This window comes from Oncorhynchus keta, unplaced genomic scaffold (genome assembly GCF_023373465.1).
Source record: "Oncorhynchus keta strain PuntledgeMale-10-30-2019 unplaced genomic scaffold, Oket_V2 Un_scaffold_6796_pilon_pilon, whole genome shotgun sequence".
Classification (NCBI taxonomy): domain Eukaryota; kingdom Metazoa; phylum Chordata; class Actinopteri; order Salmoniformes; family Salmonidae; genus Oncorhynchus; species Oncorhynchus keta.
This window is the reverse complement of record NW_026290989.1, coordinates 20,001-43,821: the sequence shown is the minus strand read 5'-3', so window position 1 is coordinate 43,821 and position 23,821 is coordinate 20,001. Positions and strand designations below refer to the sequence as shown.

The window sequence follows — 23,821 nt, the reverse complement described above, 5'->3', positions numbered from 1 at the left end:
ACTGGCTCAGGATCTGTTGTTATGTACCCGGTCTGCTGAGGACTGGCTCAGGATCTGTTGTTATGTACCCGGTCTGCTGAGGACTGACTCAGGATCTGTTGTTATGTACCCGGTCTGCTGAGGACTGGCTCAGGATCTGTTGTTATGTACCCGGTCTGCTGAGGACTGACTCAGGATCTGTTGTTATGTACCCGGTCTGCTGAGGACTGGCTCAGGATCTGTTGTTATGTACCCGGTCTGCTGAGGACTGACTCAGGATCTGTTGTTATGTACCCGGTCTGCTGAGGACTGGCTCAGGATCTGTTGTTATGTACCCGGTCTGCTGAGGACTGGCTCAGGATCTGTTGTTATGTACCCGGTCTGCTGAGGACTGACTCAGGATCTGTTGTTATGTACCCGGTCTGCTGAGGACTGGCTCAGGATCTGTTGTTATGTACCCGGTCTGCTGAGGACTGACTCAGGATCTGTTATGTACCCGGTCTGCTGAGGACTGACTCAGGATCTGTTGTTATGTACCCGGTCTGCTGAGGACTGGCTCAGGATCTGTTGTTATGTACCCGGTCTGCTGAGGACTGGCTCAGGATCTGTTGTTATGTTCCCGGTCTGCTGAGGACTGACTCAGGATCTGTTGTTATGTACCCGGTCTGCTGAGGACTGGCTCAGGATCTGTTGTTATGTACCCGGTCTGCTGAGGACTGGCTCAGGATCTGTTGTTATGTACCCGGTCTGCTGAGGACTGGCTCAGGATCTGTTGTTATGTTCCCGGTCTGCTGAGGACTGACTCAGGATCTGTTGTTATGTACCCGGTCTGCTGAGGACTGACTCAGGATCTGTTGTTATGTACCCGGTCTGCTGAGGACTGGCTCGGTCTCTGACCTCTCCTCTCCCTCCTCCAGACCGTACCTGGTGAACCTCCTCCCCTGTCTGACCAGGATCACGAAGAGACAGGAGGAGACTGTCCAGGAGACTCTGTCGGCTGCCGTGCCTAAGATCATGACTGCTCTGGGACACTTCGCTAACGACGGAGAGGTTAAGGTACGCTCGCACGCTCGCACGCACGCACGCACACACAGAACTCGCACACACACAGAACTCGCGCACACACACACAGAACTCGCACACACACACACACACACACACACTGCACTGCACTCACACACAGAACTCACACTCACACACACACAGAACTCACACACAGAACTCACACACACTCGCACACACACACACACACTCGCACACACACACACACACACACACACACACACACACACACACACACACACACACACACAGAACTCGACACACACACAGAACTCACACACACACACACACAGAACTCGAACACACACACAGAACTCACACACACACACACACAGAACTCGCACACACACACACACACTCGCACTCGCACACACACACACACAGAACTCGCACTCCCACACACACACACACACACACACACACACTCGCACACACACACACACTCGCACACACACACACACTCACACACACACACACACACACACACACACACACACACACACACACACACACACACACACACACACACACACACACAGAACTCACACACACACACACACACAACTCACACACACACACACACACACACACACACACACACACACACACAGAACTCACACACACACTCGCACTCCCACACACACACACACACACACACACACACACAACACACACACACAGAACTCGCACTCCCACACACACACAAACACACACACACACGCACACACACACACTCACGCACACACACACACACACACACACACACACACACACACACACACACACACACACACACACACACACACACACACACACACACACACACACTCACACACACACACACACACACACACACACACACACACACACACACACACACACACACACACACACACACTCAAAGACCCCAGAACAACCTCTGTTAAAATGTTGTATTAAAAGCCTTGAGTAACAGAGAATAATGGAAGTATCGATGTCCTCTTGTCTGTATCTGTTGTAGAACGAAGCTGTAAGGCCAGAGGGGGTGTGGTATATGACCAATATACCACGGCTAAGGGTTGTTCTTAAGCACGACACAACGCGGAGTGCCTGGATGCATCCGTTAACCGTGGTATATTGGCCATATACCACAAACCCCCTGAGGTGTCTAATTGCTATAATAACCTGGTTACCAACGTAATTAGAGCAGTAAAAATGTTTGTTTGTCATACCGCGTGGTATACGGTCTGATATACCACGGCTGTCAGCCAATCAGCATTCAGGGCTCGACACACCCAGTTTATAATTGTCTGATCTGACATGTTCAGGTGTTGTTGAAGTCGTTTGTGGCCAACCTGAAGTCCACCTCTCCTACGATCCGTCGGACGGCCGCCAGCTCAGTGGCGAGTGTTTGTCAACAGTCGAGACGGGCCTCCTACTTCTACACCTGGCTGCTCAACGTCCTGCTGGGTCAGTACCAAACACAACCAGCCCATAGCACAGGCATCATCACTTATCATTTAGCCCTGGCTGCTCAACGTCCTGCTGGGTCAGTACCAAACACAACCAGCCCATAGCACAGGCATCATCACTTATCATTTAGCCCTGGCTGCTCAACGTCCTGCTGGGTCAGTACCAAACACAACCAGCCCATAGCACAGGCATCATCACTTATCATTTAGCCCTGGCTGCTCAACGTCCTGCTGGGTCAGTACCAAACACAACCAGTCCATAGGTCACAGGCATCATCACTCTAGGTCATTTAGCCCTGGCTGCTCAACGTCCTGCTGGGTCTGTACTCAAACACAACCAGTCCATAGCACAGGCATCATCACTTATCATTTTAGCCCTGGCTGCTCAACGTCCTGCTGGGTCTGTTAGTACCAAACACTCCAGTCCATAGCACAGGCATCATCACTGTCATTTAGCCCTGGCTGCTCAACGTCCTGCTGGGTCTGTACCAAACACAACATCTGTCCATAGCACAGGCATCATCACTTATCATTTAGCCTCTGGCTGCTCTCTCTCTCGTCCTGCTGGGTCAGTAGATGAACACAACCAGTCCATAGCACAGGCATCTCACTTATCATTTAGTCTCTGTAGATGCTCAACGTCCTGCTGGTCTGTTGGTCTCTGTAAAAACAACCAGTCCATCACTGTCATCTCTCTTATCTTTAGCCCTGGCTGCTCATCGTCCTGCTCTCAGTACCAATGACACAACCAGCCCATAGCACAGGCATCTCAGATTTCTCTCTCTCTCTCTCTCTCTCTGTCTCTCCAGGTCTGTTGGTCCTGTAGATGAGGTGAACATCTCTCTCTCTCCCTCCAGGTCTGTTGGTCCCTGTAGATGAGGAACATCTCTCTCCTGGTCCTGGGGGTGTTGGTAACCCTAGATGTTACCTGATCCTCAACTCCAGGTCTGTTAGTCCCTGTAGATGAAAGTGAACATCTCTCTCTCTCATCCAGGTTTGTTGGTCTCGGTAGGAGGCTCTCTCTCTCAGGTCTGTTGGTCTCAGATGACGTGAACAGCTACTGCTCTCAGGTCTGTTGTGTCTCTGTAGATGAGGTGAACATCTGTCTCTCTCTGTGGTTTGTTGGTCTCTGTAGATGAGTTGAACATCTCTCTCTCTCTCCAGGTCTGTTGTGTCCCTGTAGATGAGGTGAACATCTCTCTCTCTCTCCAGGTCTGTTAGTCTCTGTAGATGTGTGTCCAGGTCTGTTAGTCCCTGTAGATGAGGTGAACATCTCTCTCTCTCCAGGTCTGTTAGTCTCTGTAGATGAGGTGACATCTCTCTCTCCCTCCAGGTCTGTTGGTCTCGGTAGATGAGGTGAACATCTCCACTCTCAGCCCAGGTCTGTTGGTCCCTGTCGATGAGGAACATCCTAACCACCTGGTCCTGGGGGTGTTGTTCCAGGTCTTACCTGATGCCTCAACTACAGCAACAGGACAGGACCACCAGCCTGAAAGGAAGCTTTGGAGTCATGAGGAAGGAGGCAGACTTACAGCCCACGCCTGAACAGCTACTGCAAGTCAGTCAGTGTGTGTGTGTGTGTGTGTGTGTGTGTGTGTGTGTGTGTGTGTGTGTGTGTGTGTGTGTGTGTGTGTGTGTGTGTGTGTGTGTGTCCAGGTCTATGAGTTGACTCTCCACTACAGCCAGCATGGCGACCACAACGTGGTGACTGTGTGTGTGTGTGTGTGTGTCCAGGTCTATGAGTTGACTCTCCACTACAGCCAGCATGGCGACCACAACGTGGTGACTGTGTGTGTGTGTGTGTGTCCAGGTCTATGAGTTGACTCTCCACTACAGCCAGCACGGCGACCACAACGTGGTGACTGTGTGTGTGTGTGTGTGTGTGTCCAGGTCTATGAGTTGACTCTCCACTACAGCCAGCACGGCGACCACAACGTGGTGACTGTGTGTGTGTGTGTCCAGGTCTATGAGTTGACTCTCCACTACAGCCAGCACGGCGACCACAACGTGGTGACTGTGTGTGTGTGTGTGTGTCCAGGTCTATGAGTGACTGCCAGCACGGCGACCACAACGTGGTGACTGTGTGTGTGTGTGTGTGTCCAGGTCTATGAGTTGACTCTCCACTACAGCCAGCACGGCGACCACAACGTGGTGACTGTGTGTGTGTGTGTGTGTGTGTGTGTGTGTGTGTGTGTGTGTGTGTGTGTCCAGGTCTATGAGTTGACTCTCCACTACAGCCAGCATGGCGACCACAACGTGGTGACGGCCTCTCTGGAACTGATGCAGCAGATGTTCCGGACTCCTCCCCCGGAGCTACTGCACATGCTCATTACGCCCGGCAGCGTTCCGCACGCCAGCGTGTTCCGACGGGACGTGGAGAGACGCGCCCACTCCGGCAGCATCCTGGAGTTCATTGGTTAGTCCGCCCGTCAATCAAACGAATACTGATTGGTCGTTGGTGGATTGCTCTTGTCGGTTAAATCGTTTAGTTTCGAATGACAAAGGCCAGTCATTGGGTGAATTCTCTGCCAGTCACTGTACAGAGCTCCGCCTCCTATCTCTCTATTCTTTTTATTTTGTTGCTGTCTGCTGATTGGTCCCAAAAGGCTCACTATACACTGAGAATGCAAAACATTAGGAACACCTTCCTAATATTGAGTTACACCCCCTTTTGTCCTATAATATAATAATAATAATAATAATAATATATGCCATTTAGCAGGCGCTTTTATCCAAAGCGACTTACAGTCATGTGTGCATTCATTCTACGTATGGGTGGTCCCGGGAATCGAACCCACTATCCTGGCGTTACAAGCGCCATGCTCTACCAACTGAGCTACAGAAGGACCACAGAACAGACTCTATTCATCAGGTCAGGGACTCTACAAGGTGTTGAAAGCGTTCCACAGGGATGCTGGTCCATGTTGACTCTACAAGGTGTTGAAAGCGTTCCACAGGGATGCTGGCCCATGTTGACTCTACAAGGTGTTGAAAGCGTTCCACAGGGATGCTGGTCCATGTTGACTCTACAAGGTGTTAAAAGCGTTCCACAGGGATGCTGGTCCATGTTGACTCTACAAGGTGTTGAAAGCGTTCCACAGGGATGCTGGTCCATGTTGACTCTACAAGGTGTTAAAAGCGTTCCACAGGGATGCTGGTCCATGTTGACTCCAACACTTTCCACAAGTTGTGTCAAGTTGACTGGATGTCCTTTGGGTGGTTGGACCGTTCCTGATACACACTGGAAACTGTTGAGCAGCGTTGCAGTTCTAGATGCACCTGGCACCTCCTACCCTGTTCAAAGGCACTTAAATCATTTGTCTTGTCCATTCACCCTCTGAATAGCAGACAGACACAATCCATGTCTCATTTATCCCAAGGCTTAAAAATCGTTCTTTAACCCGTCTCCTCCCCATGGAAAGAGCAGCTGTTCCTAATGTTTTGTACACTCAGTGTATAGTGAACTACTAGTGACCAGAGCCCTATTCCCTATATAGTGAACTACTAGTGACCAGAGCCCTATTCCCTATATAGTGAACTACTAGTGACCAGAGCCCTATTCCCTATATAGTGAACTACTAGTGACCAGAGCCCTATTCCCTATATAGTGAACTACTATAGACCAGAGCCCTATTCCCTATATAGTGAACTACTAGTGACCAGGGCCCTACTCCCTATATAGTGAACTACTAGTGACCAGAGCCCTATTCCCTATATAGTGAACTACTAGTGACCAGGGCCCTACTCCCTATATAGTGCACTACTAGTGACCACAGCCCTATTCCCTATATAGTGCACTACTAGTGACCAGAGCCCTATTCCCTATATAGTGAACTACTAGTGACCAGAGGCCTATTCCCTATATAGTGCACTACTAGTGACCAGAACCCTATTCCCTATATAGTGAACTACTAGTGACCAGAGCCCTATTCCCTATATAGTGCACTAATTTAGACCAGAGCCCTATTCCCTATATAGTGAACTACTGGTGACCAGAGCCCTATTCCCTATATAGTGAACTACTAGTGACCAGAGCCCTATTCCCTATATAGTGAACTACTAGTGACCAGAGCCCTATTCCCTATATAGTGAACTACTAGTGACCAGAGCCCTATTCCCTATATAGTGAACTACTAGTGACCAGAGCCCTATTCCCTATATAGTGAACTACTAGTGACCAGAGCCCTATTCCCTATATAGTGAACTACTAGTGACCAGAGCCCTATTCCCTATATAGTGAACTACTAGTGACCAGAGCCCTATTCCCTATATAGTGAACTACTAGTGACCAGAGTCCTATTCCCTATATAGTGAACTACTAGTGACCAGAGCCCTATTCCCTATATAGGGAATAGGGTGCCATTTGGGATGAATATCTTCTCTTACTAACTAACTCTGTTCCTCTGTCTGTCTGGGGTATAATGCCTATTTTCCATGGGGCTTTCCTTCTTTTCTCTCCTTCACTTCCTGTTCCTGTGTGTGTTCTTCCTGTTTCCTGCTGGCAGCCGGGGGCGGGTCTTCCTGTAATAGTCCACTCCTCCTCAGAAAACAGAAAGGTGATTTTTTTTTTAAACTCTCTCCTGTGTCCTGCTCCCTCTACCTGAAACAGTGTTTCCCAAACCTCTCCTCCAGCACCCCCAGCCATTCAACATGTTTCCATGTATTCCTGGACTAGTTTAATTTATTCCTGGACTAGTTTAATTTATTCCTGGACTAGTTTAATTTATTCCTGGACGAGTTTGATGTGTTCCTGGACTAGTTTTGGTGTGTTCCTGGACTAGTTTGATATATTCCTGGACTAGTTTAATTTATTCCTGGACTAGTTTTGGTGTGTTCCTGGACTAGTTTTGGTGTGTTCCTGGACTAGTTTGGTGTATTCCTGGACTAGTTTTGGTGTGTTGCTGGACTAGTTTTGGTGTATTCCTGGACTAGTTTTGGTGTGTTCCTGGACTAGTTTGGTGTGTTCCTGGACTAGTTTTGGTGTGTTCCTGGACTAGTTTTGGTGTGTTCCTGGACTAGTTTTGGTGCGTTCCTGGACTAGTTTTGGTGCGTTCCTGGACTAGTTTGGTGTGTTCCTGGACGAGTTTTGGTTTGTTGCTGGACTAGTTTTGGTGCGTTCCTGGACTAGTTTGGTGCGTTCCTGGACTAGTTTGGTGCGTTCCTGGACTAGTTTGGTGTGTTCCTGGACGAGTTTTGGTTTGTTGCTGGACTAGTTTTGGTGTGTTCCTGGACTAGTTTGGTGTGTTCCTGGACTAGTTTTGGTGTGTTCCTGGACTAGTTTTGGTGCGTTCCTGGACTAGTTTGGTGTGTTCCTGGACGAGTTTTGGTTTGTTGCTGGACTAGTTTTGGTGCGTTCCTGGACTAGTTTTGGTGCGTTCCTGGACTAGTTTGGTGTGTTCCTGGACTAGTTTGGTGTATTCCTGGACTAGTTTGATGTATTCCTGGACTAGTTTTCATGTGTTCCTGGACTAGTTTGGTGTGTTCCTGGACTAGTTTGGTGTGTTCCTGGACTAGTTTGGTGTGTTCCTGGACTAGTTTGATGTATTCCTGGACTAGTTTTCATGTGTTCCTGGACTAGTTTGGTGTGTTCCTGGACTAGTTTGGTGTGTTCCTGGACTAGTTTGGTGTGTTCCTGGACTAGTTTGGTGTGTTCCTGGACTAGTTTGGTGTATTCCTGGACTAGTTTGATGTATTCCTGGACTAGTTTGGTGTGTTCCTGGGCTAGTATGTCTGATGAAACTAAAGAAGAAATTGTGCATCAGTTGATCAGTTGGATCAGGTTGTTTTAGCTTTAGAATAGTTGAAATACATGGAAGGACTTTGGGGCCCAGAGGAGAGGTTGGAGAACCATTGGTCTACCACAGTTTTCTCTAACTCTGCTGACTGGTCATGTAGCGACCTGTGTTACAGTAGTTCTCTTTAACACAGCTTTCTCTAACACTGTGTTTACAGTAGTCCTCTTTAACACAGCTTTCTCTAACACTGTGTTTACAGTAGTCCTCTTTACCACAGCTTTCTCTAACACTGTGTTTACAGTAGTCCTCTTTACTACAGCTTTCTCTAACACTGTGTTTACAGTAGTCCTCTTTAACACAGCTTTCTCTAACACTGTGTTTACAGTAGTCCTCTTTACCACAGCTTTCTCTAACACTGTGTTTACAGTAGTCCTCTTTACCACAGCTTTCTCTAACACTGTGTTTACAGTAGTCCTCTTTACCACAGCTTTCTCTTAACACTGCTGACTGGTCATGTTACAGTAGCCGTCTTTATCCTGTCTGTGTGTCCCAGGCAAGATGCTGTCGGGGGAGGAGGAGGGGTTGGAGGACGACCCTGAGAGGGCAGAGGTCACCACCGGGGCCTTTACAGGTGAGACAGAATACAGGAACATCACCATTCATATCACTCAAGCTCATTATTATTATTTATTATGATTAATTATTTATTATTTATTGTTATTATTTATTATGATTAATTATTTATTATTTATTGTTATTATTTATTATGATTCATTATTTATTATTTATTGTTATTATTTATTATGATTCATTATTTATTATTTATTGTTATTATTTAATATGATTATTTATTATTATGTGTTATTATTGTTATGATTTATTATTATTAATTATTTATTGTTATTACTATTGTTATTATTTAATATAATAATAATAATAATAATATATGCCATTTAGCTGACGCTTTTATCCAAAGCGACTTACAGTCATGTGTGCATACATTCTACGTTCTACGTATTTATTATGATTACTATGTGTTATTATTATTTTGTATTATTATTAATTATTATTATTATTGTTATTATTTATTATGATTATTTATTGTTGTTGTTGTTATTTATTTGTTATTGTTATGACATGTTGGCACAATGCTTATCCAATTGTTTGGATTCGTTTAAAGGTAAATCATTCGTTAATTGCCATGGTATCCGACATCATGTCGAGCCAATCGTATTATCATTAGGGGGGGGGGGGTCTATTAAAATGATTAACTATCACTATTATGAATATTCAAATATTAACTCATGGAACATAGGATTTATGAAACTGACAGGGAATAGGCCTGTAATCCTGCCGTTCACTGTTAATGTGAACCATCCTTATGAACCAACCATCAGTATGAACCAACCATCAGTATGAACCAACCATCCATATGAACCAACCATCAGTATTAACCAACCATCCGTATTAACCAACCATCAGTATGAACCAACCATCAGTATGAACCAACCATCCATATGAACCAACCATCCGTATGAACCAACCATCCTTATGTTAGTGTGACAGGGAATAGGCCTGTATCCCGCAGTTCATTCTCATGTGAACCATCCTTATGAACCAACCATCAGTATTAACCAACCATCCTTATGAACCAACCATCCGTATGAACCAACCATCAGTATTAACCAACCATCCGTATGAACCAACCATCCTTATGAACCAACCATCCTTATGAACCAACCATCCTTATGAACCAACCATCCTTATGAACCAACCATCCGTATTAACCAACCATCCTTATGAACCAACCATCCTTATGAACCAACCATCCGTATTAACCAACCATCCGTATGAACCAACCATCCGTATTAACCAACCATCCGTATTAACCAACCATCCTTATGAACCAACCATCCTTATGAACCAACCATCCGTATTAACCAACCATCCTTATGAACCAACCATCCGTATTAACCAACCATCCTTATGAACCAACCATCCGTATTAACCAACCATCCTTATGAACCAACCATCCGTATTAACCAACCATCCGTATGAACCAACCATCCGTATTAACCAACCATCCTTATGAACCAACCATTAGTATTAACCAACCATCCTTATGAACCAACCATCCGTATTAACCAACCATCCGTATTAACCAACCATCCATATGAACCAACCATCAGTATTAACCAACCATCCGTATTAACCAACCATCCATATGAACCAACCATCCGTATTAACCAACCATCCAACAAGGAAGGAAAACCGTAGAGCACTTAAACTGCAAACTAATCTGTCACAATTGGAAGTGGGTACGCATATATCCCTACCACCCATCCGTACAAAATTCACAAATACGACATTATAAGGACAGACCTCAATCACGTACTTTAAGTATAGATATTTTATTCCTATATGTTCATCAACCAATTCAATTAAAACACTCTGCCCATTTTCTAAGAATTTGTAAGATACTTAATTTGCATAAAATGGACAGAGGCCAGTCTCAAAATCAATCAATAGCGTTTATTCTCGAGAGTACTGATGACAGCACAATTTACATCAGGTTATATACTAAATATGACGTCATAGGTTTTAAATTGTCCTTCCTCCACTCCGATACAATGTCGGTATAGTTCATAAGTCTTCCCACGCTGTCTACCACCTGTTAAATAATCTACGACAAGCCCAAGGTCTCTCCTCTCCATGGGACAGGATGTCCTATAAGGAATGTCAGTATAGCCCAAGGTCTCTCCTCTCCCTGGGACAGGATGTCCTATAAGGAATGTCAGTATAGCCCAAGGTCTCTCCTCTCCCTGGGACAGGATGTCCTGTAAGAAATGTCAGTATAGCCCAAGGTCTCTCCTCTCCCTGGGACAGGATGTCCTGTAAGGAATGTCAGTATAGCCCAAGGTCTCTCCTCTCCCTGGGTGGGGACAGGATGTCCTATAAGGAATGTCAGTATAGCCCAAGGTCTCTCCTCTCCCTGGGACAGGATGTCCTATAAGGAATGTCAGTATAGCCCAAGGTCTCTCCTTTCTCTGGGTGGGGACAGGATGTCCTATAAGGAATGTCAGTATAGCCGAAGGTCTCTCCCCTCCCTGGGTGGGGACAGGATGTCCTATAAGGAATGTCAGTATAGCCCAAGGTCTCTCCTCTCCCTGGGTGGGGACAGGATGTCCTATAAGGAATGTCAGTATAGCCCAAGGTCTCTCCTCTCCCTGGGTGGGGACAGGATGTCCTATAAGGAATGTCAGTATAGCCCAAGGTCTCTCCTCTCCCTGGGTGGGGACAGGATGTCCTATAAGGAATGTCAGTATAGCCCAAGGTCTCTCCTCTCCCTGGGTGGGGACAGGATGTCCTATAAGGAATGTCAGTATAGCCCAAGGTCTCTCCTCTCCCTGGGTGGGGACAGGATGTCCTATAAGGAATGTCAGTATAGCCCAAGGTCTCTCCTCTCCCTGGGTGGGGACAGGATGTCCTGTAAGGAATGTCAGTATAGCCCAAGGTCTCTCCTCTCCCTGGGACAGGATGTCCTATAAGGAATGTCAGTATAGCCCAAGGTCTCTCCCCTCCCTGGGTGGGGACAGGATGTCCTATAAGGAATGTCAGTATAGCCCAAGGTCTCTCCTCTCCCTGGGTGGGGACAGGATGTCCTGTAAGGAATGTCAGTATAGCCCAAGGTCTCTCCTCTCCCTGGGTGGGGACAGGATGTCCTATAAGGAATGTCAGTATAGCCCAAGGTCTCCCCTCCCTGGGTGGGGACAGGATGTCCTATAAGGAATGTCAGTATAGCCCAAGGTCTCTCCCCTCCCTGGGTGGGGACAGGATGTCCTATAAGGAATGTCAGTATAGCCCAAGGTCTCTCCTCTCCCTGGGACAGGATGTCCTATAAGGAATGTCAGTATAGCCCAAGGTCTCTCCTCTCCCTGGGTGGGGACAGGATGTCCTATAAGGAATGTCAGTATAGCCCAAGGTCTCTCCTCTCCCTGGGTGGGGACAGGATGTCCTGTAAGGAATGTCAGTATAGCCCAAGGTCTCTCCTCTCCCTGGGTGGGGACAGGATGTCCTATAAGGAATGTCAGTATAGCCCAAGGTCTCTCCTCTCCCTGGGTGGGGACAGGATGTCCTATAAGGAATGTCAGTATAGCCCAAGGTCTCTCCTCTCCCTGGGACAGGATGTCCTGTAAGGAATGTCAGTATAGCCTAAGGTCTCTCCTCTCCCTGGGACAGGATGTCCTGTAAGGAATGTCAGTATAGCCCAAGGTCTCTCCTCTCCCTGGGTGGGGACAGGATGTCCTATAAGGAATGTCAGTATAGCCCAAGGTCTCTCCTCTCCCTGGGACAGGATGTCCTATAAGGAATGTCAGTATAGCCCAAGGTCTCTCCCCTCCCTGGGTGGGGACAGGATGTCCTATAAGGAATGTCAGTATAGCCCAAGGTCTCTCCTCTCCCTGGGACAGGATGTCCTATAAGGAATGTCAGTATAGCCCAAGGTCTCTCCTCTCCCTGGGTGGGGACAGGATGTCCTGTAAGGAATGTCAGTATAGCCCAAGGTCTCTCCTCTCCCTGGGTGGGGACAGGATGTCCTATAAGGAATGTCAGTATAGCCCAAGGTCTCTCCTCTCCCTGGGTGGGGACAGGATGTCCTGTAAGGAATGTCAGTATAGCCCACGGTCTCTCCCCTCCCTGGGACAGGATGTCCTATAAGGAATGTCAGTATAGCCCACGGTCTCTCCCCTCCCTGGGACAGGATGTCCTATAAGGAATGTCAGTATAGCCCAAGGTCTCTCCTCTCCCTGGGACAGGATGTCCTATAAGGAATGTCAGTATAGCCCAAGGTCTCTCCCCTCCCTGGGACAGGATGTCCTATAAGGAATGTCAGTATAGCCCAAGGTCTCTCCCCTCCCTGGGACAGGATGTCCTATAAGGAATGTCAGTATAGCCCACGGTCTCTCCCCTCCCTGGGACAGGATGTCCTATAAGGAATGTCAGTATAGCCCAAGGTCTCTCCTCTCCCTGGGACAGGATGTCCTATAAGGAATGTCAGTATAGCCCAAGGTCTCTCCTCTCCCTGGGACAGGATGTCCTATAAGGAATGTCAGTATAGCCCAAGGTCTCTCCTCTCCCTGGGACAGGATGTCCTATAAGGAATGTCAGTATAGCCCAAGGTCTCTCCTCTCCCTGGGACAGGATGTCCTATAAGGAATGTCAGTATAGCCCAAGGTCTCTCCTCTCCCTGGGTGGGGACAGGATGTCCTATAAGGAATGTCAGTATAGCCCAAGGTCTCTCCTCTCCCTGGGACAGGATGTCCTATAAGGAATGTCAGTATAGCCCACGGTCTCTCCCCTCCCTGGGTGGGGACAGGATGTCCTGTAAGGAATGTCAGTATAGCCCAAGGTCTCTCCTCTCCCTGGGACAGGATGTCCTATAAGGAATGTCAGTATAGCCCAAGGTCTCTCCTCTCCCTGGGACAGGATGTCCTATAAGGAATGTCAGTATAGCCCAAGGTCTCTCCTCTCCCTGGGACAGGATGTCCTATAAGGAATGTCAGTATAGCCCAAGGTCTCTCCTCTCCCTGGGTGGGGACAGGATGTCCTGTAAGGAATGTCAGTATAGCCCAAGGTCTCTCCTCTCCCTGGGTGGGGACAGGATGTCCTATAAGGAATGTCAGTATAGCCCAAGGTCTCTCCCCTCCCTGTGTGGGGACAGGATGTCCTGTTAGGAAAGTCAGTATAGCCCAAGGTCTCTCTCCTCCCTGGGACAGGATGTCCTATAAGGAACACAGCATTCCAGCCGGTCTGACCATAAACTCCATTAGTTTCTAACAAGGAACAGACGGTCCTTGTTCTAATTCTTGATTAAAACTACACACGTTATATTTAGTTTCATGATTATAATAAGATTCATACATCCATACAGTAACATAGTAGTATTCTGTTTTAGTCATAGTTGTGATTTTAAATTTATAAAACATTGAGTCATTATTCATAAAAAATCCCTTTAACGAGATGTGAATATATCATACACAACACCAGGCAAAAATAACTATTTAAATTGACCCAAACGTGGGGGGGGAGGGGGTCCATTCTTTACTCTCCAGACCCAGTCATCTGTTAGCTGTACAACTTCAATCAAATAGAACCAAATGGGTGGGGGGTCCATTCTTTACTCTCCAGACCCAGTCATCTGTTAGCAGTACAACTTCAATCAAATAGAACCAAACGGGTGGGGGGAGGGGGTCCATTCTTTACTCTCCAGACCCAGTCATCTGTTAGCAGTACAACTTCAATCAAATAGAACCAAACGGGTGGGGGGTCCATTCTTTACTCTCCAGACCCAGTCATCTGTTAGCAGTACAACTTCAATCAAATAGAACCAAACGGGTGGGGGGTCCATTCTTTACTCTCCAGACCCAGTCATCTGTTAGCAGTACAACTTCAATCAAATAGAACCAAACGGGTGGGGGGTCCATTCTTTACTCTCCAGACCCAGTCATCTGTTAGCAGTACAACTTCAATCAAATAGAACCAAACGGGGGGGGTCCATTCTTTACTCTCCAGACCCAGTCATCTGTTAGCAGTACAACTTCAATCAAATAGAACCAAACGGGTGGGGGGTCCATTCTTTACTCTCCAGACCCAGTCATCTGTTAGCAGTACAACTTCAATCAAATAGAACCAAATGGGTGGGGGGGTCCATTCTTTACTCTCCAGACCCAGTCATCTGTTAGCAGTACAACTTCAATCAAATAGAACTAAACGGGGGAGGGGGAGGGGGGGTCCATTCTTTACTCTCCAGACCCAGTCATCTGTTAGCAGTACAACTTCAATCAAATAGAACTAAACGGGGGGAGGGGGGTCCATTCTTTACTCTCCAGACCCAGTCATCTGTTAGCAGTACAACTTCAATCAAATAGAACCAAACGGGTGGGGGTGGGGGTCCATTCTTTACTCTCCAGACCCAGTCATCTGTTAGCAGTACAACTTCAATCAAATAGAACCAAACGGGTGGGGGGTCCATTCTTTACTCTCCAGACCCAGTCATCTGTTAGCAGTACAACTTCAATCAAATAGAACTAAACGGGGGGGTCCATTCTTTACTCTCCAGACCCAGTCATCTGTTAGCAGTACAACTTCTATCAAATAGAACCAAACGGGGGGGTCCATTCTTTACTCTCCAGACCCAGTCATCTGTTAGCAGTACAACTTCAATCAAATAGAACTAAACGGGGGAGGGGGGTCCATTCTTTACTCTCCAGACCCAGTCATCTGTTAGCAGTACAACTTCAATCAAATAGAACCAAACGGGTGGGGGGGGGGTCCATTCTTTACTCTCCAGACCCAGTCATCTGTTAGCAGTACAACTTCAATCAAATAGAACCAAACGGGTGGGGGGAGGGGGTCCATTCTTTACTCTCCAGACCCAGTCATCTGTTAGCAGTACAACTTCAATCAAATAGAACCAAATGGGTGGGGGGTCCATTCTTTACTCTCCAGACCCAGTCATCTGTTAGCTGTACAACTTCAATCAAATAGAACCAAATGGGTGGGGGGTGGGGGTCCATTCTTTACTCTCCAGACCCAGTCATCTGTTAGCTGTACAACTTCAATCAAATAGAACCAAACGGGTGGGGGGTCCATTCTTTACTCTCCAGACCCAGTCATCTGTTAGCAGTACAACTTCAATCAAATAGAACCAAACGGGTGGGGGGGGGGAGGGGGGGTCCATTCTTTACTCTCCAGACCCAGTCATCTGTTAGCTGTACAACTTCAATCAAATAGAACCAAACGGGTGGGGGGTGGGGGTCCATTCTTTACTCTCCAGACCCAGTCATCTGTTAGCAGTACAACTTCAATCAAATAGAACCAAACGGGTGGGGGGGGGGGGGTCCATTCTTTACTCTCCCCTGTCTGTTGTATTGAAAGATGAGGTTGAGAGGGAGGGTGATGATTTTAATGTGTCTCCCACCTTGACTCAGCCTCTGTCGCGGGCGCCGACGCCACCGCCCAGGTGGTCGACATCATTACCCAGCAGCCCCGCTCCTCACAGCATGCTCTGCAGCCCGGCGACTCCGTGGACCTCGGTGGCGCCTCCTCGGAACAAGGAACGACTGCCCTCGGGACGTCTGGCGGCGAGGGAGGGGCGGGGACTCCCGAGTCGCCCAATGACAACGCAGAGGACGAGGACATGCTCAGCCACAGCTCCAGCGGGGCTAACGTTACTCCGGAAACGGCCGACTACGCCACACCGGAGAGCACGGAGATGCCCGACGGGCCCCTGCTGGACCCCCTGGGAGACCCCTCGCTGCCCCCGAGCGCCGACTCGTCGCAGACCACCACAGAGGGGCCGGACTCGGCCGTCACGCCTTCAGACGTTGCTGAACTCGTAAGTCTGCCCGACATGTAGGAGTGAGACTTTGTTACTAACAGAGAAGTAGTTTTGATTTGATTTACTAGAAGCGAACGCACTGGATTATCCTCCGATGTTGCTGATACTGGGGAGATTAGAGATTAGAGATTGGAGTTGGAATGAGTGATTTGAATCAGTTGGGATGGACCAGGTTTCCCAGACCATAGAATTAGACTCAGTAGAATGAATCAAAACCCCATCGTCGGTCGTGCAGGTTTCTGAACCCACTAAATGCTGTTGGTTGCATGTGTTAAACACTGAGGCTCACAGTGGTTGGCGTAACATTGCTTTGAATGGGAATGTCCGTTCCTCTAATTCTGATTCTATGGTCTGCCCTCCTCCCTCCCTCCCTCCCCACCCACCCCGTGACACGCAGTCGCGTCCGCGGTTGCCACGGGTGATGGTGGAGCCGCCGTTCGAGGCCCCTCCCTCTCCGACCTCCACCGAGGGTCCAGACGCGTCCGACAGCGACTCTTCCGTCTACTCCTCCTCTTCCTCCTCTTCCTCCTCCGCTGCTGCTGCTGCTGCTTCTTCTTCCTCCCTCTCTTCTGGCGCCGACGCTTCCTCTAGCGGTAGTAGCAAGGTGATTGGCTGATTGGTTGATGATGTCATAGGGGAGGGGGATATACCTGGCTGTAGTTCCGTTTTGTTCTTGTCACTCTCGTTCGTCCGAACCCGCCCCCCGTTCCTTAAGACCGTACTCTACTCCCTGCTAAGAACCGCCCCTTCTCCCCCTCTCTCGTTTCCATGGCAATCTGGAGTCAAGGATTTAATCCTCCTGATTGGTTGCTTTCCCCATCCTTCTTGTTTGGTGATTTATTAGTTTTCTTAGAAAGATCATTGAAACTCTTCAGAAATCTAAAACGAATCCCCTCCCCTCGCTCCTCCTTACCTCTCTCTCCCCTCTTCCCCTCCTTCCCACTTCTCCCCTCCTTCCCCCTCCTCCCCTCCTTCCCCTCTCCCCCCTTGCTCCCCCTCTCCTGATCTAGTTCTCTCTGCTTTTCTCTTGTTGGATTATAGAGTGAGTTCTGTAGTTACTGTTAACCCACATCATGGAATGAGTTCTGTAGTAACTGTTAACCCACATCATGGAATGAGTTCTGAAGTTAACTGTTAACCCACATCATGGTATGAGTTCTGTAGTTAACTGTTAACCCACATCATGGAATGAGTTCTGTAGTTAACTGTTAACCCACATCATGGAATGAGTTCTGTAGTAACTGTTGACCCACATCATGGAATGAGTTCTGTAGTAACTGTTAACCCACATCATGGTATGAGTTCTGTAGTTACTGTTAACCCACATCATGGAATGAGTTCTGTAGTTAACTGTTAACCCACATCATGGAATGAGTTCTGTAGTTAACTGTTAACCCACATCATGGAATGAGTTCTGTAGTTAACTGTTAACCCACATCATGGAATGAGTTCTGTAGTTAACTGTTAACCCACATCATGGTATGAGTTCTGTAGTTAACTGTTAACCCACATCATGGAATGAGTTCTGTAGTTAACTGTTAACCCACATCATGGAATGAGTTCTGTAGTTAACTGTTAACCCACATCATGGAATGAGTTCTGTAGTTACTGTTAACCCACATCATGGAATGAGTTCTGTAGTAACTGTTAACCCACATCATGGAATGAGTTCTGTAGTTAACTGTTAACCCACATCATGGAATGAGTTCTGTAGTTAACTGTTAACCCACATCATGGAATGAGTTCTGTAGTTAACTGTTAACCCACATCATGGAATGAGTTCTGTAGTAACTGTTAACCCACATCATGGAATGAGTTCTGTAGACTGTTATTATACCCAGTAGACTGTTATTATACCCGTAGACTGTTATTATACCCGTAGACTGTTATTATACCCGGTAGACTGTTATTATTATACCCGGTAGACTGTTATTATTATACCCGGTAGACTGTTATTATACCCGGTAGACTGTTATTATACCCAGTAGACTGTTATTATTATACCCGGTAGACTGTTATTATACCCGGTAGACTGTTATTATTATACCCGGTAGACTGTTATTATACCCGGTAGACTGTTATTATACCCGGTAGACTGTTATTATACCCAGTAGACTGTTATTATACCCAGTAGACTGTTGTTATTATACCCGGTAGACTGTTATTATACCCGGTAGACTGTTATTATACCCGGTAGACTGTTATTATACCCGGTAGACTGTTATTATACCCGGTAGACTGTTGTTATACCCGGTAGACTGTTATTATACCCAGTAGACTGTTATTATACCCAGTAGACTGTTATTATACCCAGTAGACTGTTGTTATTATACCCGGTAGACTGTTGTTATACCCGGTAGACTGTTGTTATACCCGGTAGACTGTTGTTATACCCGGTAGACTGTTGTTATTATACCCGGTAGACTGTTATTATACCCAGTAGACTGTTATTATACCCAGTAGACTGTTGTTATTATACCCAGTAGACTGTTATTATACCCAGTAGACTGTTATTATTATACACAGGAGACTGTTATTATTATACCCAGTAGACTGTTATTATTATACCCAGTAGACTGTTGTTATTATACCCAGTAGACTGTTATTATACCCAGTAGACTGGTGTTATTATACCCAGTAGACTCTTATTATTATACCCAGTAGACTGTTATTATACCCAGTAGACTGTTGTTACACCCAGTAGACTGTTGTTACACCCAGTAGACTGTTGTTACACCCAGTAGACTGTTATTATTATACCCAGGAGACTGTTATTATACCCAGGAGACTGTTATTATACCCGGTAGACTGTTATTATACCCGGTAGACTGTTATTATACCCAGTAGACTGTTTTTATACCCAGTAGACTGTTTTTATACCCAGTAGACTGTTGTTATACCCAGTAGACTGTTGTTATTATACCCAGTAGACTGTTATTATACCCAGTAGACTGTTGTTATTATACCCAGTAGACTGTTGTTATTATACCCAGTAGACTGGTGTTATTATACCCAGTAGACTGTTATTATACCCGGTAGACTGTTATTATACCCGGTAGACTGTTATTATACCCGGTAGACTGTTATTATACCCAGTAGACTGTTATTATACCCAGTAGACTGTTGTTACACCCAGTAGACTGTTGTTACACCCAGTAGACTGTTATTATTATACCCAGGAGACTGTTATTATACCCAGTAGACTGTTATTATACCCGGTAGACTGTTATTATACCCGGTAGACTGTTATTATACCCAGTAGACTGTTTTTATACCCAGTAGACTGTTGTTATACCCAGTAGACTGTTGTTATTATACCCGGTAGACTGTTATTATACCCGGTAGACTGTTGTTATTATACCCGGTAGACTGTTATTATACCCAGTAGACTGTTGTTATTATACCCGGTAGACTGTTGTTATACCCGGTAGACTGTTATTATACCCGGTAGACTGTTATTATACCCGGTAGACTGTTATTATACCCGGTAGACTGTTATTATACCCAGTAGACTGTTATTATACCCAGTAGACTGTTATTATACCCAGTAGACTGTTATTATACCCAGTAGACTGTTATTATACCCGGTAGACTGTTATTATACCCGGTAGACTGTTATTATTATACCCAGTAGACTGTTATTATTATACCCGGTAGACTGTTATTATACCCAGTAGACTGTTATTATACCCAGTAGACTGTTGTTATTATACCCGGTAGACTGTTATTATACCCAGTAGACTGTTATTATACCCAGTAGACTGTTATTATACCCAGTAGACTGTTATTATACCCAGGAGACTGTTATTATACCCAGGAGACTGTTATTATACCCAGGAGACTGTTATTATACCCAGGAGACTGTTATTATACCCAGGAGACTGTTATTTTACCCAGGAGACTGTTATTATTATACCCAGTAGACTGGTGTTATTATACCCGGTAGACTGTTATTATACCCAGTAGACTGTTATTATACCCAGTAGACTGTTGTTATACCCAGTAGACTGTTGTTATACCCAGTAGACTGTTGTTATACCCAGTAGACTGTTATTATACCCGGTAGACTGTTATTATACCCGGTAGACTGTTATTATACCCGGTAGACTGTTATTATACCCAGTAGACTGTTATTATACCCGGTAGACTGTTATTATACCCGGTAGACTGTTATTATACCCGGTAGACTGTTATTATACCCGGTAGACTGTTATTATACCCAGTAGACTGTTATTATACCCAGTAGACTGTTGTTACACCCAGTAGACTGTTGTTACACCCAGTAGACTGTTGTTATTATACCCGGTAGACTGTTGTTATTATACCCGGTAGACTGTTGTTATTATACCCGGTAGACTGTTGTTATTATACCCGGTAGACTGTTGTTATTATACCCGGTAGACTGTTGTTATTATACCCGGTAGACGGCCGTTATGCCCGGTAGACGGCCGTTATGCCCGGTAGACGGCCGTTATGCCCGGTAGACGGCCGTTATGCCCGGTAGACGGTCGTTATGCCCGGTAGACGGCTGTTATGCCCGGTAGACGGCCGTTATGCCCGGTAGACGGCTGTTATGCCCGGTAGACGGCTGTTATGCCCGGTAGACGGCCGTTATGCCCGGTAGACGGCCGTTATGCCCGGTAGACTGTCGTTATGCCCGGTAGACGGTCGTTATGCCCGGTAGACGGCTGTTATGCCCGGTAGACGGTCGTTATGCCCGGTAGACGGTCGTTATGCCCGGTAGACGGCTGTTATGCCCGGTAGACTGTTGTTAACGGCCGTTATGCCCGGTAGACTGTCGTTATGCCCGGTAGACTGTCGTTATGCCCGGTAGACTGTCGTTATGCCCGGTAGACTGTCGTTATGCCCGGTAGACTGTCGTTATGCCCGGTAGACTGTCGTTATGCCCGGTAGACTGTCGTTATGCCCGGTAGACTGTCGTTATGCCCGTAGACGGTCGTTATTCCCGGTAGACGGTCGTTATGCCCGGTAGACGGTCGTTATGCCCGGTAGACTGTCGTTATGCCCGGTAGACTGTCGTTATGCCCGGTAGACGGCTGTTATGCCCGGTAGACTGTTGTTATGCCCGGTAGACGGTCGTTATTCCCGGTAGACGGTCGTTATGCCCGGTAGACTGTCGTTATGCCCGGTAGACTGTCGTTATGCCCGGTAGACTGTCGTTATGCCCGGTAGACTGTCGTTATGCCCGGTAGACGATCAGCTGTCAGTAGCTATGAAGAGTGGACGTGTTCTTGTCTGCTGAACTAACATACTGGACTTGTGTGTTGAATAATGAACCTCAGTCACTGATGTCTGTCTCTGTGTGTGTCTCTCTGTGTGTGTCTCTCTGTCTCTGTGTCTGTCTCTCTGTGTGTGTCTCTGTGTGTCTGTCTCTGTGTGTCTGTCTCTGTGTGTCTGTCTCTGTGTGTCTGTCTCTCTGTGTGTGTGTCTCTCTGTGTGTGTGTCTCTCTGTGTGTGTCTGTCTCTGTGTGTGTGTGTGTGTGTGTGTGTGTGTGTGTGTGTGTGTGTGTGTGTGTGTGTGTGTGTGTGTCTGTCTGTGTGTCTGTGTGTGTGTGTGTCTGTCTGTCTGTGTGTCTGTGTGTGTGTGTCTGTCTCTGTGTGTGTGTGTGTGTCTGTCTCTGTGTGTGTGTGTGTCTGTCTCTGTGTGTCTGTGTGTGTGTCTGTCTGTCTGTGTGTCTGTGTGTGTGTGTCTGTCTCTGTGTGTGTGTGTGTGTCTGTGTGTCTGTCTGTGTGTGTGTGTCTGTCTCTGTGTGTGTGTGTGTGTCTGTCTCTGTGTGTGTGTGTCTGTCTCTGTGTGTGTGTCTGTCTCTGTGTGTGTGTGTCTGTCTCTGTGTGTGTGTGTCTGTCTCTGTGTGTGTGTGTCTGTCTGTGTGTGTGTGTGTGTGGCTGTCTCTGTGTGTGTCTCTCTGTGTGTGTGTCTCTCTGTGTGTGTGTCTCTGTGTGTGTGTGTGTGTGTGTCTCTGTGTGTGTGTGTGTCTCTCTGTGTGTGTGTCTCTCTGTGTGTGTCTCTCTCTGTGTGTCTCTGTGTGTGTAGGTGTTGGACACCAGTGAGAGTCTGTATTCAGGGATGCAGATTGGAACTTTACAGGATGAGGAAGAAGAGGGAGCCGTACCTTCATCACACCCTGAACCCTTCTCCCAGTCCGCACTGGGTACGACACGCTACACACACAGTACACACGTGTTACAAACACACACACATGTTACAGACACATACATACAGTACTGACGTTGTTGTTGTTGTAGCTCTGAGTAGACCCCACCTCCTAGAGGGCAGAGGTCACAACAGACAGGCGTCAGACAGCAGTGTGGATCACTTCATACCAAAGGAGGAACCAGTGGAGACCACAGAGCAGGAGAACAAGGTACACACACACACACACACACACACACAGAGACACACACACACACAGAGACACACACACACAGAGACACACACACACAGAGACACACACACACACACACACACACAGAGACACACACACACACACAGAGACACACACACACACACACACACACACACACACACACACACACACACACACACACACACACACACACACACACACACACACACACACACACACACACACACACAGAGACACACACACACACACACACACACACACACACACACACACACACACACACACAGACACACACAGACACACACAGACACACACACACGGAGAGAGACACACACGGAGAGAGAGACACACACACACACAGAGAGACACACACACACACACACACACACACGGAGACACACACACACACACACGGAGAGACACACACACACACACGGAGAGAGACACACACGGAGAGTAACACACACACAGAGAGAGACACACACACACAGAGACACACACACACACACACACACACACACACACACACACACACGGAGAGAGACACACACACACACACACACACGGAGAGAGACACACACACACACAGAGACACACACACACGGAGAGACACACACACACGGAGAGAGACACACACACACACACGGAGAGACACACACACACACACTAATTTATAATATCTAATGACATTAGATAAAACCCCCACTAATTTATAATATCTAATGACGTTAGATAAAACCCCCACTAATTTATAATATCTAATGACGTTAGATAAAACCCCCACTAATTTATAATATCTTATGACGT

At 46.9% G+C, this 23,821-nt stretch overlaps 2 protein-coding genes across 22 annotated transcripts in view; both read left to right on the top strand.

Annotated features, from left to right (window-relative positions):
* Positions 1-538: 538 nt before the first annotated feature.
* The window catches only part of LOC118382264 (huntingtin-like), a 29,400-nt gene continuing 6,117 nt past the window's right edge, over positions 539-23,821 (top strand). Inside the window, exons 1-9 of one of the 2 annotated variants that reach the window (XM_052517317.1) lie at positions 539-1,035; positions 2,349-2,490; positions 3,874-4,050; positions 4,704-4,908; positions 6,998-7,048; positions 8,781-8,858; positions 16,216-16,622; positions 22,681-22,798; positions 22,893-23,011. In XM_052517317.1, the coding sequence (XP_052373277.1) occupies positions 3,892-4,050; positions 4,704-4,908; positions 6,998-7,048; positions 8,781-8,858; positions 16,216-16,622; positions 22,681-22,798; positions 22,893-23,011 (1,137 nt within the window). In that variant the 5' untranslated portion in view covers positions 539-1,035; positions 2,349-2,490; positions 3,874-3,891. The remainder of the gene's footprint in view (positions 1,036-2,348; positions 2,491-3,873; positions 4,051-4,703; positions 4,909-6,997; positions 7,049-8,780; positions 8,859-16,215; positions 16,623-22,680; positions 22,799-22,892; positions 23,012-23,821) is intronic. The other variant, XM_052517318.1, reaches the window with a different exon arrangement.
* On the top strand, positions 10,903-14,052 carry LOC127929350 (uncharacterized). Of its 20 annotated transcripts, none has more exons than XM_052517319.1 (4): positions 10,903-11,741; positions 11,797-11,916; positions 12,615-12,674; positions 12,730-13,037. In XM_052517319.1, the coding sequence occupies exons 1-4, from the start codon at positions 11,230-11,232 to the stop codon at positions 12,941-12,943; spliced, it is 906 nt and encodes a 301-aa protein (XP_052373279.1). In that variant the 5' UTR covers positions 10,903-11,229; the 3' UTR covers positions 12,944-13,037. The 20 variants fall into 20 exon arrangements, 2 of the variants coding, with proteins under 2 accessions (XP_052373279.1, XP_052373281.1); XM_052517321.1 differs by lacking the exon at positions 12,615-12,674 and adding an exon at positions 12,210-12,269; XR_008134584.1 differs by lacking the exons at positions 12,615-12,674; positions 12,730-13,037 and adding exons at positions 13,075-13,129; positions 13,460-14,052 and having other exon boundaries at positions 10,903-12,094.